The 15,737-nt window shown below is 35.3% G+C and overlaps 1 protein-coding gene across 2 annotated transcripts in view; it reads left to right on the forward strand.

Moving 5' to 3' along the window:
- The window catches only part of LOC149780873 (sodium-dependent dopamine transporter-like), a 183,231-nt gene that overhangs the window by 120,227 nt on the left and 47,267 nt on the right, over positions 1–15,737 (forward strand). For both annotated transcript variants that reach the window (XR_016415159.1, XM_089937971.1), the window contains exon 5: positions 1,050–1,188. Coding sequence is in view for 1 of the 2 variants with exons in the window: in XM_089937971.1 (XP_089794097.1) it covers positions 1,050–1,188 (139 nt within the window). In the remaining variant the exon portion in view is untranslated. The remainder of the gene's footprint in view (positions 1–1,049; positions 1,189–15,737) is intronic.

Here is a 15,737-nt window from a genome sequence, read left to right on the forward strand (position 1 = left end):
GTGTGGGTGTGGGTGTGTGTGGGTGTGTGGGTGTGTGGGTGTGGGTGTGACCTGTTATTTGTGTAGTTACAAATCAACCTTCTTATGTTCAATTCACGTACAATTTCTTTGAGTGAGTTATCTCTGTCCGACCCTTGTTTAGCAGGTTTGTCTGTTTGCCTTCCCATTTGTCAGTATTTATTTTTGTTTGGCTATTTGTTATTTGTTTTTACATACATCCATTCCCTCGTCAAAGTGTTCAGCTGTTTTTTGGTCTTTTAGAGAAGCCATTCTTTACAAAGGGAGAGAAACATTTGTCAATTTGAAACAACTTCACTCGGTACGCAGACCACATCAATGTTATACAGCCACCTGCACTACGCAGATCACATGTGTGATACACCGACGTGCAGTATGCAGATCACATCAGTTTAATACAGCCTTCGCAATATGCAAATCACATCAGTGTGATACAGTCACATACAGTATGAAGATCACATCAGTATGATAGCCACATGCAGTATGCAGATCACATCAGTGTGATACAGTCACATACAGTATGCAGATCACATCAGTGTGATAGCCACATGCAGTATGCAGATCACATCAGTGTGATACAGTCACATATAGTATGCAGATCACATCAATGTGATAGCCACATGCAGTATGCAGATCACATCAATGTGATAGCCACATACAGTATGCAGATCACATCAGTGTGATAGCCACATGCAGTATGCAGATCACATCAGTGTGATACAGTCACATATAGTATGCAGATCACATCAATGTGATAGCCACATGAAGTATGCAGATCACATCAGTATGATACATCTACGTGCAATATACAGGTCACATCAGTGTGATACAGCCTTTCGTAGTATTCAGATCACGTCATTGTGATACAGTTACGCGTAGTATGTCGATCGCATCCGAGCGACGATACATCTACGCACAGTCTGAAAATCACACCAGTTTATCTCTCTTTCATGTGATGTCTTTCCACGTATCGTTTAAGCATGCTATCTCAACGTTAAGATGTAAAGGCTATTATTTCTTTCTGATTCCAGGCGTGGTATGCTACACCTACATTTGAGTAAAGGCGTGGATGACTTGGGATCACCACAGTGGCAACTAGTCCTCTGTACCCTGCTGACATTCATAGTACTCTACTTCAGTCTCTGGAAGGGAGTCAAAAGTTCAGGCAAGGTAAGGAGGTAACGGTTTTTCTGTACCCTTGTCTACATACTATGAAGGATGATAACACTGCGGTAACACTCCTGCTGTGCTCTCTCTCTCTCTCTCTCTCTCTCTCTCTCTCTCTCTTCTGGGTTCAATTCCCGCATCTGGTAAATGATAAGAGGTTACTAACAAATTGCAATTGTTTTCTTTGGGTCCCTCGGTTTTCCCCTTTTCAAAGACTAATTATGACAGTGTATGACATGTCAAGTGGACATTTAATAATTGTCAGTGGTGAAGTTTATGTAATAAATAATTTCTTTTAAGATCATGCTAAATAACCATATTTAGGGGACTCATGTTGATCAGCCGGAAAGTAATTATATATAACGCATATGACGATGAAAAGCGCCATTACATAGCAAAGCTTTGTCCGAAATTGCGGCACGTATAAGAAACAGTACAGCTATAAATGTTAAAAGCATAAATTTAATTTCACTTGAATAGAACATTTAGTTTTAACAATTCACTTAATAGGAACTTAATATAAATCAATAGACATTGAATGGGCGATTACTTAGCCTAGCACCTGCTGCAACTGAGGATTGAACCCTAAATCGCAGAGGTGCAAAGCTAACTACATACTAGACCCTCAAAAAATAGAACTTATCATGTGTTATATCAAGTACATTTTTATCTAGTTTGGTTGCAATGAATCTCATGATCCAAACCGACTTTCTAGGTGATAGATTTCCTGTCTCTCCTGAAGTACTTTTAAATAACATTTTTGTTTTACTTTTCTTTTGTTTTGCAATACTGTGTTTTGCTTTGTTCAATTTCCTTTTTATTCATTCTGCTTAGAAAAATAACGACATCACACGAAATTAGAGATAGGTCATAAAACTCATAAATATAGCGTAACTTGTACATTCTTTGTTGGTGAACCTCTTATGTTACGTGTTTAGGCTCGAATAAACAGTAACACTAGAAAGAGTGAAAACAACAGGCTTCGAAAAATGTAATAATTTATTTCCCTGGAAAAATTAAGTAGAAATAAAAACAAAATATGAACTTACGGTTTTAAGAATCAAATCCAAAAATAATCCAAGAATAATCCATGAATAAAATTTTAGTAGTCCTAATGACAAAATGTTCTACTGATTTCGAGTTCGAGTCCTGATGAAAAATCCAAGATGGAAGACGATGACGTATGCTGTAATCTATTGTGTTGATATCTACAGTTCCTTGTAGAAACAAGAAATATCACATCGGTCTTGGAAATCTGAATAAATTTTTATAAAAGCTGTCTTTGTTCAGGAATTTCACATGAGCACACGTATTTTCCAGGGGAAAAAAGAATTAATCCTTTTGAATCCAAGTAGTTTGAAACAACTCCAAACAGCACAACATCCAACTTCCAGTGTAACAGCCCAACTACTTCTGAGAATATCTCTCCAAAATGCAATAAGGGGGTCACGTGATCATGTTCCAGAACCTCGTCGAAATTATGTACTTGTTAAAGATCATGTACACCCAGTGTGGCCCTGACGAAAACCAATCATTTTACTCTAAGAAATAAAAACAATTAAAAAATGTTTACATCTTAAACACGTAGTCCCATCATGAGCTCGACAACTCGAAAAATAGAACTTATTTACGTGGTTGCTACTAATTTTGAATCAAGGTCAGGATCTAAATCAACACCTGGTGTTTACAAAACGGACAGTCAGGGGCAAACTATTTTCTGGAAAAAGTATCATCTGCAGTGAATAAATTTACATTGCAATAACATGTAATGAAAAATATAAAAAAATTAAAACTGACAAACAAACAATTAAATTGAAATAAGTATATATCAAATCAAATATAATTAAATCAAATATACATAATAAACCAATTCTGCATATATTGATCTGTTTGAAAATATTCAGTGAACGTTGTTGTAATATCGGTATATCACGCTTATTTTGACGTTTAAATTGGTTTTATGTGTTTAATTGTTCATAAAATTAGATTTCCACCAAAAGTATTTTTATTTCTAGTCATGCATTCACTCAAACGTTTATATATTTAAAGTTTATCAACTTTTTCCTACGATCTTCTCTTTTAAGCTTTAGGTATCGCTGATTTCAACGCTGGGAAATTGTTGATAATGAATCCGAATCCTAAAATCGGTTTATGCGTTAAATTCATCACATAAAATTGAGGAGTTTCCATGATTTGAACTGTTACTTAACTTTAATAAATTTCATGCATGTCTGATCTACATGCAACTCACTTCAAAGAAATATAAAGTCGCTACCGAATTTTGTAATGATAAATTATACATGTGGTACATATGTAACACATAAAATGCCATCTTGCATTTCCTTTAACTTCTTTGAACGTCAGTTTGTTTCAATACATTAGTCCATAACAATAAAAAACGATTAGGAGTCCATACAAATTACTCTCGATAACGAGATAGTATTATAGCGTAAAACATTAAACACGTATCTTTTGAGGCCCTTGGCCCTCGATATAGCAGGATTTCGTAATAGCGAGGGGTTATATACAGAAATGACATATTTGAGATAGATAATGAACTGCTAATGTACTTGTGGGAGGGAGACGCATTCACTACAAATGGTATACGCCTTTCGTTCATCATTTTCCTTTCACCAGCGTCTCAAAGATCTTTTCTTTTTCTATTTTCTGCATGGCCTATTGCCGAAAAACGTTTGATAATGCTAATCTGTATCTATGGATTGTCATCCTTATAATTATCACCTCATGACTGATTACTTGAATGTTCATGTTATTGTGTTGTGGTGCTAATATATTTACTAGGGAATGAAGGGGAACGTTGAATACGACAGTAAGAAAATGTCCTCTTTACGAGTGATATCTGTTTTTATATGAATTCTTTTTATTTTCTATTTTAATTATCTATCTGATCTATCAATGTGTGTGTGTGTGTGTGTGTGTGTGTGTGTGTGTGTCTACTGCTGATACATTGTGACTGTATTGATTAACACAAACGTATCAGTTCCAGATCAAGGATTGTTTTTGTTTTTTTTCTAACTGGATCCAGTTTCAGATTCTTCTTTTTTCTCCAGAAAGTGAGCTGTTTTACCTCGAAAGAGGGTTTTCGAGTTGAGCCCTAAATACCAAGCCGCCACCCTCTCCCCCTAGCTGACGCTCAAGCTTCTATCGAAACAGCCACCATAAGTTGATAGTCGCAAGACTATTGCAGACTTTTTTTTTTTTTTTTTTGCGTTAACCTCATTCTACAAAGAATTGGCAAAATCCAAAACTATAGACGTTTCAATCTTTGAAAAAGCAGATATATGATTTGTAACCTTTCAGGTTTTTGCGTCAAAAGTTCATCTAAAAAATTGTTTCAGTGGCAATCCAGAACGAGGCTGACCCCAGTGTCAAACGATATGTGAAGACATCTGAGGCTTCCACAACGGCGTCATCAGTGGGCTACTTTGCTAGCTGATTAGCGGTCTTTAGCAATATTACAAATTTATGCCACTAACGTCATACAAAAACATTCACATAGTTAAGTATATTTTATCCATTTGGTTTAATTTTTAAAGTTTTATTTTTAAAACCCCATTATTATATATACATTGTATGAAAAACCAGGTCCCAATTTCAGGAATGTAAATCTTAAAGTTATGCCTCAACTGGGGAGGGGTTCCACTAGCTGATTTGAAGTCAAACTTAAATTTCAGCCAGTCAGGTTGCCTGAATTAAATTTAAGTCTATATTTAACATCTGTTGGGAAAATCCATGTCAGAACTAAACAGTAAGTCTTAAAATACCCAAGTTTAAAGCAGCGTGGGCATTATTTGATGGGGGAACCGATTTTACCGCTGTAGATCTGCGTCAAAAGTTGTCCCAACGCAGTTTTAACATCGGAGTTGTACACATGTACGACATAGAGATACATACAGTTTGACTATGTTCATAAACTTAGATGATCGTCATGTACCTTTTAAATCTTTACTAACGCCATACAATTTCTTTGAAGTTAATTATATATTTTTGTTTCATCTTCACTTTTACGGTTATGGTATCCCCCCCCCCCCCGGCGCGGAAACTATTAATAATGAATACCTTGTCCAACCATCTCTCTTTTCGTAAAAATCATCACATAAACATGAATCATTTTCTTGCTTTAAACTGCAGTAAACTACACACGTGTCACATCTGTTCGCAACCCGCTTTGAAAGGCCGTACACTAAATTCTCGTTCAACCTGAATTTCGTAACCTCTTATTTACTTCTAAAAGTACGCATTCTATATGTATATAATGCATTGAACTGAATACGCTGTTTAACTGTTTTTCATTATTCGTAGTCCATAACATTGTTAATGGAAGAGCGGTGTCCTTCATAACGAAAACCATTTTGTCTTTATATCTTGCTTCGGTGTTGTTGTTGTTGTTGTTGTTGTAGGGTTTAACGCCATTTTTCAGCACACGATAGGCTATACATGGCGGCCAGTATTAATGGTGGAATAAGAACCCGGGAAAACACCGGAAAGAACCACCGACCCTCGCGAAGCTACTGGCAAGCTTTCTCACATACCCACATTGGCTGAATCCGAGACTCGAACCTACGCAGACAGAGGTGAGATGGCAGTGATCCGTAACGGAGAGCGCTTTAGACCACTCGGCCACTCGGGGCCCCCCTTTGGTGGGGGGGGGACATATGGTATATCTATATATCAGTGATAGTAAGAAAATGTATCGGGTACATTAAATATTTTAGCGATAGGATTAATTTTAATGTAGTGTTCGAGAGAGATACAGTTTACGAGAGATGGCTTTACCATTTTCAGTCCGGGTTTTCTCCTTGCGTTGTTTTGTTACTAGATCCTATTTCATGGATCATGACCGACAAACGTTTAATGATGATGATATGCGATGTTTAAGTTATGCCTCCCGATTACACACTGGTATGTTCGTATAGTTGTTTTCTTGTGCTGCTTATATTTTCTACGTGCGGATAGGGCATATTGAGCAGCAAATTGACTTTACATCTTTGGTGTGTAGTAATGATTTTAGCACAACGTAATGGTTAGGTAAACAAGCGAAGTAGTATTCTCATTTGTCTTATGCACATATCCAGAGTGCGTGCGGCGTGTGCAACTGTACAGACTAGGTTTTGTCAAAATTCATTAGTAAAAGTCAGTAAACTTCTGGTTCTGCTATTAATACTAAATCCTGCACTATACTATTCTGGAGGATTTCTCCCTTTTTTATCCAAGGATTTTGGTTTCAAGCGAAAACTACAAACTTTTACTGTGCCGAAGTATTTAAAAATAACTCGCGATTAGTTGGCATATTTTTGTCCAACTTCATGAGCCTCCACTTTTCCTACATCTTGTAATTTCCGGGAATGCTACAACACCGTATTCTACGTACGAGCAAGATCTAAAATCTCAAATGGTGTTTATATTTGATTATATTAAAATGTGTTCGATTGTAAATAAAACATTTATTCTTAACTTTATTTACGCTACACTTTATTCTTTTTATCTTTATTTAATGTTTGGTCTTTCATCTATCTACCTGAATGTCTGTTTGTTTGTTTGTCTTCTTTTCTTTTTGATGCAGAAAAATAGTACACAAACACTATAATGAATGCAAGGCAAGTAAAATAATGCCGTGCTGAAACTGGTATATCCATTTATTGCTCTCTTTTGTGATACAGCATCAACCTGGCTGTAACTGTTTACCATAGGAGTTATGTAAACTGTCATTTGAAAGCGGAGGTGGGGGTAGGTGAGGACTTCATATTCAAGCAAAACAACCGTCTGCCTATAAGCCGAATCCAACTGCAAACTGCACAGATCCCGATCTGCCGTCGCATAATGATATGGCATATCTGGGACTATGCAGTTTGTAAGTAGCAATCAGTAGAACAACCAACATAAACCTTGATCTGCCGGCACATGATGCGACTGCAAATCAGTGTCTGGTTTTTTTTTTTTTTTTTTTTTTTTTTGCAGTTCGAATCGACTTTTAAGTGAGTACAATAAATTGTGAATAAGTTCTATTCGAGTGTAAATTACCACCACCCTATTCCTTTTCCTTTAAATTTATAAATAATTTTTCATTTTTATTTTATTTTTAAATTGCGACCGAAGGTAATGCATATGTATTTGCCAGTGCTGACACCTGTCAAATATTGTAGTGTTGGGTCAAATCTCTCAAAAGCTCTAATGTCCATATGTTGCCACTTTGGCATCGTTATATTTCAATAAGATGTGAATTATATGTACACCGTACAAAAAGAGTTACGACTCATGGTCGGAGGTTTACATTTCATGCGTTCCTGAAACTTTTGGCAAGTTTATGTCAAATATCAGGTACGTGAGAACTACTTCAGTTTTACATAAAGCTATTTAAAATAAATCTGGGATACTTGCTGTATTCATCTCATATTCTGGGATACTTGCTGTATTCATCTCATATTCTGGGATACTTGCTGTATTCATCTCATATTCTGGGATACTTGCTGTATTCATCTCATATTCTGGGATACTTGCTGTATTCATCTCATAATCTGGGATACTTGCTGTATTCATCTCATATTCTGGTAGCTGGTAAAGAAGTATCTGCACAGATAATGCATGTGTGATATATAACTTCCAAGAAAAACACGGAGAAAATAATTCTAGAGAGACTTTTCCCATGGAGAAATAGTACAGAATTGTTTTCTCACACGAGATAAAAATACCTTAGAGTAGATTATCGGGGTGGGGTGAGTGTGTTCTTGCGACATTTTTTCTTGGAGGAAATCCGGTCAGAAAAAAGTGCCCTGCAAGATTGTTCTGTATTTTATCATATAGGGGAGAATTACACTTAGATTTACCTACCGCCACACCAGAGATAGTTTTCCCTCGGAAAAAAATTTGCTCTGAGGGAGGAAGTGGGGTTGCTCGAAGAGAAATTCCCCACCTAACGGGAAAAGAGCTGTTTGTTACACATTTTCTTTTTAACGAAAACCGAAATTTGTGTGATTTAGACTGAGACCAAAACTCGGTATTTCCCTTCTTGGTGGACGACAAGTGCTAAAACTTTTTACGCTTAGATAAACTTTATTTATGTAATGCATTTTTTCCTTTAAAAATATGAAAACATGATTTCCAAAAAAGCAAAGTGTTGGACTAATCACTATATAACTAACTCTAATTATGTACATGTTGGATAAATCACCATATAACTAACGCTAATTATATAAGTGTTTGATAAATCACCATATAACTAACGCTAATTATATAAGTGTTTCATAAATCACCAGATAACTAAGGCTAATTATATGTGTTGGGTAAATCACCATATAACTAACGCTAATTATATAAGTGTGGGATAAATCACCATATAACTAACGCTAATGATATAAGTGTGGGATACATCACCGTATAACTAACGCTAATTATATAAGTGTTGGATCAATCACCACATAACGCTAATTATATTCATCTTATGCCAGCTTATAAAGATAATTAGAAAAAGGTTTAAATTGGACCCATAAACGAGCAAGCAAGATGCCATTCGTTTCTTATTGCTTGATAGTTCCAATTAAGTTATTCTAAATTCAGTGTGAGTACTTTATTTTATGTTTACTGGTACCGGCAAATTTATCTCTCCTTCCTGTTTAGATATCATGCTAATTTTAGTCCTATTCAGATAGCATCCTTATTTTATTCCGATTTGGATAGCATGCTCATTTTATTCCTATTCAGACAGCATGCTTATTTTATTCCTATTCAGTTATCTGGTTTATTTTATTCCTATTCAGATATCATGCTTATTTATTCCTATTTGGATAGCCTGCTTATTTTATTCCTATTCAGACAGCATGCTTATTTTATTCCTATTCAGTTATCTGGTTTATTTTATTCCTATTCAGATATCATGCTTATTTATTCCTATTTGGATAGCCTGCTTATTTTATTCCTATTCAGATAGCATGCTAATTTTATTCCTATTCAGTTATCTGTTTTTTTTTAAATTTATATTCAGATAGCATGCTTATTTTATTCCTATTCTGATGGCCTGCTTATTTTATTCCTATTCAGACAGCATGCTTATTGTATTCCTATTCAGTTATCTGGTTTATTTTATTCCTATTCAGATAGCATGCTTATTTTAATTCAGAAAGCATTCTTGTTTATATTTCTATTCAGTTTTCTGGCGTATTTTATTCCTATTCAGTTATCTGGCTTATTTGATTCCTATTCATATAGCATGCTAATTTTATTCCTATTCAGTTATCATGCTAATTTTATTTCTATTCAAATAGCACGCTAATTGTATTCCTATTCAGATAACATGCTGTTTTCATTCCTCTTCAGATAGCATGCTTATTTTATTCCTATTCATTTATCTGGCTTATTTTAATCCTATGCAGATAGCATGTTTTCTTTATTCCTCTTCAGATAGCATGCTTATTTTATTCCTATTGATATAGCATGCCTATTTCATTCCTATTCAGTTATATGGCTTATTTTAGTCCTATTCAGTTATATGGCTTATTTCAGTCCTATTCAGATAGAATGCTTATCTTATTCCTGTTCAGATTGCATGCTTATTCGTATTCCTAAGAAAGAAAAGTATAATTATCAAAATAGCAGGATTTAATCACTTTTCATTTTCTAAATTAGATTTCACATAAGAGCCGACTGAGCAGTTTCGCTTGAGGAATTCATATTTGTATTCTGCAAATCAGCTTTTTTTTTAATTAGAAAGAGAATAAGGTGTTTGGTACAGATTGGGTCAAAATAGAATAAATTAGTTGTAGATTGTAGCGTTCTGGTAAAGATTTGTGCATTCTGAATGAGACCTTCAACAGAATATAGACTTATAAAGATCATTATTTCCTATGTTATGCATGATAGTACTCACACACTCTTACATACTGCTATTTGCTCTTCTGGTTATAGACCAGAAGAGCTTATGGGATGGTCTGTTGTCCTTGTTATGGTCCGTCCATCCGTTAGCACAATATTGATATGGCTACTCTTCCTAGACTACTTTTTATGACATTAGGATTTTCATGAAACACACAAACACAAACACACACATAGACGCGCACGCACACACACACACACACACACACACACACACACACACACACACGCACATGAACAAGTTCTCCTTATATGAAAATGATGCCGCTCAGACATCCAATATGGCCGCCAGAGTGTCATTTTGAAAATCTCGTTATCAGTACTCCTTCTGAATGGATGGTCATATCAACATGGGATTTTCTCTAAAATACGTCTTACGTTGTCTTCTTGGTCCAGGTGAACTTGGTGCCAGTCTGATGTTCAATCTGGACCCCACTGCGGCCATTTTGAAAATCTTTTATCGCTACTCTCCCTGAACGGAAAATCAAATTGACATGTGGTTTTCAAAGAAGACTTCCTGAAATATCTAACTAACCCTAAATAAAAATGGTGCTGATCCAATATCCAAAATGGCTGCCAGAGCGGCCATCAGGAAAAACTTGTTAACACTAAATAAACGGTGATATCATCATGTGGTTTTCACTGAATGAATTATGATATTTTTAGTTGGTCTTAAATAAAAATGGTGCCGATCTGATGTCCAATATGGCCACCACAGTAGCCATCTTGAAAATCTTGTTATCACTACATCTCCTGAACGAATGCAATAGTGCCCTAGAGTTTTCACAGGAAATACTTTTTATGATGTTTAATTGGTTGTAAATAATAATGGTGCCGATCTGATATCTAACATGGTCACCATAGTTGCCATCTTGAAAATCTTAATCTTGAAAATCCTCCTGAATGAAAAGTATTTTTTGCCATGTTTTTTCCCCAGCAGACTTCTATTAAATTCTTTTCAGCCATTGGAGCCATTGGTTGTAAATAATAATGGTGCCGATCTGATATCTAACATGGTCACCATAGTTGCCATCTTGAAAATCTTGATCTTGAAAATCCTCCTGAATGAAAAGTATTTTTTGCCATGTTTTTTCCCCAGCAGACTTCTATTAAATTCTTTTCAGCCATTGGAGCGTCAAACACTTTCAGGGACTTTTATTGATATTATTGGTATTATTATATGGTAGTAGTAGTAGTTATATTAGTAGTAGTAATCGTGGTGGTGGTGGTAGTATCTGTTTGCCATAAAAAGGTCTGGATCCCAGTTTGGTGAGAATTTTACTACGCTATGTTGTTACCCCAATAAAGTACACGTACATAATTATATGTATCTTTTTAATGTAAATCATTATGTAACAAAGTTATTGATTTAAATTTCAGACAGCCCCCCTCTCAAAAGAGAATAACATGAAACTAGTATGAACGATATGAGTAGAAGAGAAATAATGAATTTGCAATGTATTGTTTTATTAATTCAGTTTAAAGAAGAATGAAAGTAATGCTTTCCAACAAACCTTACAAGTTCAACTTCACAGGCAAGAGTAAGGCGGTTAGCAACTTACGAGATAAACTCACCTCATCATGCAAATGTCATTTTTCGACCACAGTAACTCAACTTTGTTTTTCATTTTAAAAGCCTGGATACTGAGTAAAAGAACGGACCATTTAGTCTGGGGGAGGAGGCTGGGATTTGTTTTCATTCTGAACCACAGATGGCTTAAAACTAATATTCTTGCATTGATTTATTGAATGAATATATATATATATATATATATATATATATATATATATATATATATATATATATATATATATATATATATATATATATATATATATATATATATATATATATATATATATATATATATATATTAGGATATCACAAAAATCTGGCATCACCTACATATGTACACACATATGCGTACCTAATTTAATTTTTATACCTCAACTGAGTTTGGCTTAATCGTGCTACTATTGTTTTCAAAACAAAAAGTCCAAAAAGTCTCAATATGCGTGAAGAACTTGTGGGTGGGGGTAATTGCTGTAATGGTCTGAAAATCTAATAAGGTCACTTAAATATGCACACAAAGATGCATGTTAAAATTAATTTGTCTACATCAAGTGTCTTTTGTGCAATCGTGCTAGCGAGCTTCTCAGGATGGATGGAAAGAAAAACGGATGGGCAGGGCCAAGTCAAGAGTAGTGGCAGGGAAAGCATACAAATTATATAACTGTTGTGATCGCAAAAATTTCTCTCCATTCCATGGTGTGATATTAATTACCAGTGTTTTCTATACAAATATGACACAGATGTCTTCCTCTTATTCATTCAGTTTGTACTCTTCACATATGAAACAAACATTCTAAAAAATTCAGTTCGGTGCCAAGAATGCCAAACTTAATGTATTCATAATTATTATTATTAATTTCTGTCCACCCATCTCAAAGTTGCTATCGATATATCTTGCACTTGGGAAGTCTAACACTCTCTAGTATTTTCCATCCAGAAATGTATGTAATATATCATTGCGTATTATATACATCACCCTATGATTTGTTTGGTTTCGTTTGGTGTTTTTCGGTACAGCAGTACAAGTAATTTATTTTGTGCTCATGCAGTTCTAGCAAACTATAATGCCCAAGGAGACGCCACAACTGTTCCTATAATAGGATTCAAACTCTCAACTATTCAGCCGCTAACCATAGGACCTCCACAACTGCCAATTTACAACTTGTAAATTGAGTCAGTGGGAAAGAAATACATTTTAGCAATAGATGACAGGTATTAATGTGAACATGAAACTTTTGGACAAACAGACATAATAACAGACACAATAGCAGATCAGATACAGTAACTCAAGAATCGAATTTTGATTTCACAATGGTGCCATCCAGCATCCTTCCGTCAAAGATTCTCAGTAAACACATTTGGAAACTATCATGAAAGTATATTTTAAAAAAGTCATGGTTTCTTGTTTATTTGTATCTTGCGTGATAACCAGAGGCGTATTAACCATTAAGCAGACTAAGCACGTGCTTAGGGCACCAGGGCCAAAGGGGGCACCACAAAGTTGAGAAAAGGGTGAAAAGAAAAAAAACGAATGAAGATTTGTAAAAAAAAAATTATAAAACTAGTGCAAATTGATCATAATGTTCTGTTTCTTGATCATGGTGCACCCTAGGGTTATCTTGCCAGGTGTACGTGGAAAGGAGGGGAGGAGGGGCACCAAGATTTGTCAGTGCTTAGGGCACCAGTGAGCCTTAATCCGCCCCTGGTGATAACTTTCAGAAAGTTAGGATATAGACACCTATCAACAAATACGTGGCGGAATTCACAGATCTGTTAACAATGCAACGTAGATTGCATTCATAATTAATTGTCTGAAGTTCCTAGTCTTTGCGCTGTCATGACAAGATCTTTTAGCGTTTGCTCCAATTTATCTTCTTGCCTGTGTATAAATATTTCCAAGAAGTAAATATCTCTCTTCCTGTGCATAGCTCCCCCCCCCCTCCACACACACACACACACTTTACGGGTTTGGTTGTTTTTGTTGTTGTGGGGTTTAACGCCATTTTTCAGCACACGATAGGCTATACATGGCGGCCAGTAATAATGGTGGAGGAAGAACCCGGGAAAACCCCGGAAAAAACCACCGACCTACGAGAAGCGGGTTTGGTAATGTATGATAGGCACGATGTGCCCTCCTGCATGCTGTAAGTGACGGAAATAACGGCAAGCTTTGTAATATGGGTTGCGTCTCTTGAAATCATTCCAGACGAGAAGGTCTTTACCTTTTAAAAGTGTGCGGTTTATATACAAATTTATACAGTGTATTTTAAGAAAGTTACCACCTTTTGTCCTTATTTTTCTTTTGTTCGCCTTTTCTTTAAGATACCTTAACTTATTCGGCACTGTGTAGATAGCATTGTGCTGATGTGCCGTTAAATCATATACATAAATAAATTTACTTTCGGTCGTAATGTGAAGAAAAAGTTTTTCTTGATAACTTCTATTCTAGCCAAAAATATCGTCTTTGTAACATTCAAAATGTTGTTGTTATTACATACTACGAATAAAATGGAGCTGTAAAATATATTTAAAGTTGATAGGTTGAGATAAAATCCAGGGAAAACTGTGGCATAATTAATGGAGAGAAATACGTGCAAATAATATGTGAGATAGTCGTTACCTAAATGCCATTAAACACTCCTAAATAAATTTTGCTTTCGACAATGTAAACAGATAATGGCATTGGGGATGTATCGATAGTGTTTCGAGCTGTGGTGAACGGCTTGTAAATTAATTAATAAATAAATTGCCTCTCATTCTAATGTTTCGTCGTTTCTGTTCCCGCTGTGCCTCTCTAACATACTAATCTTACAGAAGTCCTAAAATAAATAAAGGATGCACAATTACAAATTTACAACTTTATTTAATTAGCACCATGCCTTAAATTCAACATTAAATAGTGAAAAGAGAGTCGACTTTAAATCAAAACCAAGACAGTTTAGTATGCAATGAAAACTCTATAAACAATATGCATCAAGGAGTTATAAAATACAAAATGTTTATTACAGATAGCGATACGCAATGTAAAACCTAAACTTAGCTTGCCACTTTTTCTTTTTGCACAAAAATGTTTTATATGAAATCTTCGATTAGCGATGCCTCCTCTGACATGTGTACTGGAATGTTATCCTGAATCTCTCTCTCTCTTTCTCTCTCTCTTTCTCTCTCTCTCTCTCTCTCTCTCTCTCTCTCACACACACACACACACACACACCTGCACGCACACGCACACACACACCTGCACGCACGCACACGCACACGTTAAGATTCATTTTCTCCGACATTTTTTAGACTAGATTCTATTCAGTATTACCAAAAGAATTTAGATAAACACAGTGATGACCGGAAATGCTTTTTACGTCATAGATAATGCTGTCTTCCCTAAGGAATAAGCTAGTCTACTAAGATTATGGTTGGAAAGACGGCTTAGATTCTTTAAAGATAATTAAAAGGTAAAACTACACTCACTGAGTGTCTAATACACATTTTGCCCAGATCCCCTGAACAAGATACCCCAACAAACTCCCCAGTCTGATTAAAAACAAAACCAAGTTTTAAATCAATCGCTAAATAACCCAGTATTGACACCTCTCAAATTGTTAAGTAATTTTAAATTCAAAACTGAATTTTTAGGGCGATCAGGTAAATGTCGTTCCTAAAAATTCCTCCTTCATAGTCACATTCAAGATTATTTCACTAACTTTTACTTTAAATTCCACGGAGTCTATTCTTTCATTTCATCATCGATGATTTTGGCAACGTATTTGCTCGTTTGTAACCCAGTTCCAACTGTAAATTGTACAGACAAAAAATACCTTGAAAATCTGCTGAATACTTTCGCATCGAACTTGCAATATATTGCCCTACCATCCTCAACTTTGCAACCAGTATAAACCATTAACAGCATGATAAAATAATGTTTGACAAGCATCATTTTTAATTCCATGGGACTGTGTTTGCTAATAAATAATACAAATGCTGGCTAGTAGAAAATAACAAACTCCAAAATGTAACTCTGATACTGACACTGTACGTCGATTGCAAAACTGAATGGTTTAAGGAAACGTTGGTTAATATAATATTTAACCCATGA

Source organism: Sinohyriopsis cumingii, chromosome 16 (assembly GCF_028554795.1).
Source record: "Sinohyriopsis cumingii isolate HCF-2022 chromosome 16, ASM2855479v2, whole genome shotgun sequence".
Lineage (NCBI taxonomy): Eukaryota > Metazoa > Mollusca > Bivalvia > Unionida > Unionidae > Sinohyriopsis > Sinohyriopsis cumingii.